Source organism: Hemibagrus wyckioides, linkage group LG04, assembly GCF_019097595.1.
Source record: "Hemibagrus wyckioides isolate EC202008001 linkage group LG04, SWU_Hwy_1.0, whole genome shotgun sequence".
Classification (NCBI taxonomy): Eukaryota; Metazoa; Chordata; class Actinopteri; order Siluriformes; family Bagridae; genus Hemibagrus; species Hemibagrus wyckioides.
This window is the reverse complement of record NC_080713.1, coordinates 26736199-26741198: the sequence shown is the minus strand read 5'-3', so window position 1 is coordinate 26741198 and position 5000 is coordinate 26736199. Positions and strand designations below refer to the sequence as shown.

General features: G+C 47.2%; 1 protein-coding gene across 1 annotated transcript in view; it reads right to left on the bottom strand.

Annotated features, from left to right (window-relative positions):
* LOC131351833 (rho guanine nucleotide exchange factor 26-like) overlaps positions 1-5000 on the bottom strand; it is a 56498-nt gene that overhangs the window by 19060 nt on the left and 32438 nt on the right. Inside the window, exon 11 of the mRNA XM_058387457.1 lies at positions 3977-4131. Coding sequence (XP_058243440.1) covers positions 3977-4131 — 155 coding nt within the window. The remainder of the gene's footprint in view (positions 1-3976; positions 4132-5000) is intronic.

Here is a 5000-nt window from a genome sequence, read left to right as displayed (position 1 = left end):
GAATCCCGAGACGCTTCTCAGAATCCGTCTCTGTTTCAAAGTTCCCGAAAAACAGGAGGAGGAAAAGAAAGAAATGTTCTAAAGACCGATAGAGTGTATTTAAACCTCACACACACACACTCACACACACACACACTCACACACACTCACACTCATACACAGCCAAGTATGAAGAGAAGAGAAGAGAAGAGAAGAGAAGAGAAAAGGAAGAAGAGAAAATGAGAGAAGAGAAAATGAGAGAAGAGAAGAGAAGAGAAGAGAAGAGAAGAGAAGAGAAGAGAAGAGAAGAGCACAAGCCAAGACCACAGCCAAGTATAAAAAAAAGTGCAAAGGAAGGAGTGAGAGAAAGAGAAAGTGATACTGGGAACTGTTTGTCCTACAGAAAAACAGCTGGAACAGAATGTACGAGGGACTCGGAAACATCTGGAGGTGCCAGGTCACTGAGAGCGATGTGAAATAAAGCAGAGCATCAGGCAGTAAAGAGGTGAACATCACTGTCACTGTAGAGCACTGGGAGAGCACTGGGAGAGGACTGGGAGGACTGGGAGAGCACTGGGAGAGCACTGGGAGAGCACTGGGAGAGCACTGGGAGAGGACTGGGAGAGCACTGGGAGAGCACTGGGAGAGGACTGGGAGAGGACTGGGAGAGGACTGGGAGGACTGGGAGAGCACTGGGAGAGCACTGGGAGGACTGGGAGAGCACTGGGAGAGCACTGGGAGGACTGGGAGAGCACTGGGAGAGCACTGGGAGGACTGGGAGAGCACTGGGAGGACTGGGAGAGCACTGGGAGGACTGGGAGAGCACTGGGAGAGCACTGGGAGAGCACTGGGAGAGCACTGGGAGGGCACTGGGAGAGGACTGGGAGAGCACTGGGAGAGCACTGGGAGAGCACTGGGAGAGGACTGGGAGAGCACTGGGAGAGCACTGGGAGGACTGGGAGAGCACTGGGAGGACTGGGAGAGCACTGGGAGAGGACTGGGAGAGCACTGGGAGGACTGGGAGAGCACTGGGAGAGCACTGGGAGGACTGGGAGAGCACTGGGAGAGCACTGGGAGGACTGGGAGAGCACTGGGAGGACTGGGAGAGCACTGGGAGAGCACTGGGAGGACTGGGAGAGCACTGGGAGAGCACTGGGAGGACTGGGAGAGCACTGGGAGGACTGGGACACAGCCCATGGAGTCTAGTGAGAAAGGCAGCACAAAGGGAGCACTGGTGTTGAACTCTGCATTCTGATTGGACGATTGGGGGCTGATTCCTTTTCTACAGCAGCAGCTTCCACAGTAGATCTGTCCGGATTATATTAAAGCACTCAATCGACAATGTTGTCGTTGCCATGGTAACAGTTAAATAGTTAGAACAAGCATGTCTATGATGATCTTCTGCTTTAAATGTAACTATAACTGGATAAAAATGCATGGAGAGGAGAGAGGAGAGGAGAGGAGAGGAGAGTGTGAAGGAGAAGAGAAGAGAGTAGAGACAAAAAGAAAAGAGCAGAGACGAGAGGAAAAGAGAAAAGAAGAGAAGAGAGGAGAAGAGAAGAGAGGAGAAGAGAAGAGAAGGAGAAGAGACGAGAAGAGAACAGAAGAGGAGAGAGAAGGAGAAGAGAAGAGAAGAGAGAGAGAAGGAGAAGAGAAGAAAAGAGAGGAGACGAGACGAGAAGAGAAGGAGAAGAGACGAGAAAAGAGATGAAAAGAGAAGAAAGGATAAGGATTGTAAATGTAACTGAATGGTGAATTGCTGTAATATTAAAGACACTACAGCTCAGTTGCAGTCAGTCAGGGGAATACAGCGGATGTGTTTTTGCAACTCTGTGGATAAATCACATGTTCCACCAGTTCTATTAAACCTGATAAACAACAACAGTGTGATCTGATCTCATCTGTCTAGGAATCTGTCACTGAAATCCCCCTAAAGGAGCAATACACTTCTCCTGTACCTGTTTATTGGCTTCCAGTCACTGAGCTGTGCCCTTCTCACCTTCTGCATGCTGGGACATGAAGTGGGTGAGAAAAGGAGAGGAGTTAAAGATAGAGGAATCGGGTCCGGACTCGTCCATCGTGCCGTCGTTACAGCAGCTGACTAATCACCTGGAATTTCAACACTTCAGCGCAATATCTCTTTACCGCTTCACGCGTTCCCGTTTCCAGACTTCAAACGATGTCAGTGCAGCGTACACCCAATCTTTATCCACTCATCATCTTTTACAGGAATGGAAGGGAATTTCTTTATTCTGGTCAAACGTGAGCGTGAAAAAGAAAGTACGCCCTCCTTCAGTGTGATCTGTTCATCAGGGTCTAAATACAGTAACATCTGTCTGAGTGAGTTTCAGTTTCATTGGTCAGGGAAATGACCAAATACATTTCTGTCTGTCTCTCTCTCTCTCTCTCTCAAATACAGAGAGAGAGAGAGAGAGAGAGAGAGACAGACAGAGACAAACAGACAGACAGGGATGGGCAGACAGACATACAGGTGGGTAGATTTACAAGTGGGCAAACAGACAAAGAGAGAGAGAGAGAGAGAGAGAGGCAGGCAGACAGACAAACAGACAGTCAGAGAGGTGGGTAGACAGACAGAGAGACAGACAGACAGACAGAGAAGTGGGCAGGGCGACAGACAGACAAACAGACAGAAAGTTGGGCAGGCAGACAGACAAACAGACAGACAGAGAGATTGGCAGACAGCCAGAGAGATATTGGCTATCAGAGAGAGTCAGACAGGCAGACAGGAGGGAAGGGCAGACAAGCAAAGAAAAATTGGAAGACAGACAGCCAGATAGATGGGTAGACAGACAGACAGAGAAATAGGTAGGCAGATAGACAGACAGGGATGGGCAGACAGACAGGTGGGCAAACAGACACCGAGAGAGAGAGAGAAATGGGCAGACAGACAGGAAGAGGGATGGGCATAGAGAGATGGGCAGGCAGACAGGGAGATATGGTCAAACAAAGAGATTCAGACAGACAAGAAGGTTCAGACAGACAGACAGACAGACAACTTGAGACAGGCAGACAGACAGACAGGCAAACAATTGGGCAGATAGACAAGACAGAAATAGATCGTCAGACAGGGATAAGCAGACAGACAGAAAGGTGGGCAGACAGACAGACAGGTGGGAAAATAGACAAGAAGAGATGGGTAAACAAACAGACAGACAGACCGTAATAGGTAGGCAGACAGATGGGCAGACAGGTGGACAGACAGACAGAAATCTAGAGTAGAGATAATAATTGTAAGGAAGAACTAAGACATAAAGCACTGTGTTCAGTGTGGAAGAGAAGATGCAGGAAGCAGGAAGCTCAGGACTAGTCATGACTGTCCACTCCTCCTGTTCCTGGTGCCCAGCTGTGTTACATCACACATCTGGAATTAACCCAAACTCCTGACATTTTTCCACACGCATTCCAAGCATTCCTTTCCCCCGAATCCAACATCCACACAACATCCACATATGCTACCATCATCAGTATCATTCACTCCTGACTCAACTGTAGTGTACTGAGATCATGACTTATTCAACACACACACACACAGACACACACACACACACAGACACACACACACACACACATATATATATATATATATATATATATATATATATATATATAAACAATCACACACACACACACACACACACAAACAATCACACACACATATAAACAATCACACACACACACACACATAAACAATCACACACACACACACACACAGACACACGTATATATATAAACACTCACACAATCACACACACACACACACATATATATATAAACAATCACACACACACACACACACACACACACAAACAATCACACACACATATAAACAATCACACAATCACACACAAACAATCACACACACACACACACACACACACACACACACACATATATATATATAAACAATCACACATACACACACACACACACACAAACAATCACACACACACACATATAAACAATCACACACACACACCTCTTCTTGCGGGTAACGATGAGGACGTCGTTGAAGAGGAAGAAGTAGACCTGATGCCGTGTCGTCTTCTTGGAGAAGATCCCACTCTCTTCCACATAGGCCGTGAGTTCACCACGCTTCACCATCCAGCGAGAGGATGACACCAACGGGAATGGCTGAGCGAGAGGGGGGGGGGCAAAAAGAAAGAAAGACAGAGACAGAGACAGAGAGAGAGAAACAGAGAGAGAGAGAGTGAATGATTTGTACTGGATTGTCTGGATCAGCAGAGAAAAATGACCGTATCAGTGACCGTATCAGTGGCCGTCAGCTGAACCCAAAAAGCATACATTTCTGAAAAAAAGCATGGATCTATGATGAGTGTGTGTAGACGAGTGCAGAGGTCAGAGTCCTGACTCTCAGCTCCAGGGTCCCGGGTTCCAGCCAGTCAGGTTACTGTCTATACACACTTTTACATGTTCTCCACATCACTGTTGGGTTCTCCTGCTTCCTCCCACAGTTTGAAAAACATACCAGAATACATGTGTGTGTGTGTGTGTGTGTGTCCAGGTCCTGAATGCACTGTATGAGCATAGCAATGAGAGGGCAGATGATGTAACAGCTGAACCGGGCGTGGCTTTCTGAATATTCAAGACATCTGTTCCGGACACCTGTGCCAAGAGAATATTCCCACATTTTTCCCTTCTTCTGCACACACACACACACACACACACACACACACACACACAAACAGTGGTGCCAGCCCTGTGATAGTACATGGGTGGGAATTCATAGTGCAACTGTAAGTGTATATGTCTGTGTTGGTTTTCACACACACACACACACACACACACACACACACTTGCGTCCACTCAAAGATAAGCAAATGCATGTGTAAGGATTAAGCTGTGGGAAAGAATTTACAGTGACCTTCTGCAAGTGAAAGCAGTCTGTGTGTGTGTGTGTGTGTGTGTGTGTGTGTGTTTATGCTTGAATGTAATGCAAAGCAAAGGGAATAAATGCCATTCCACAGTCTAAAGCGACATCT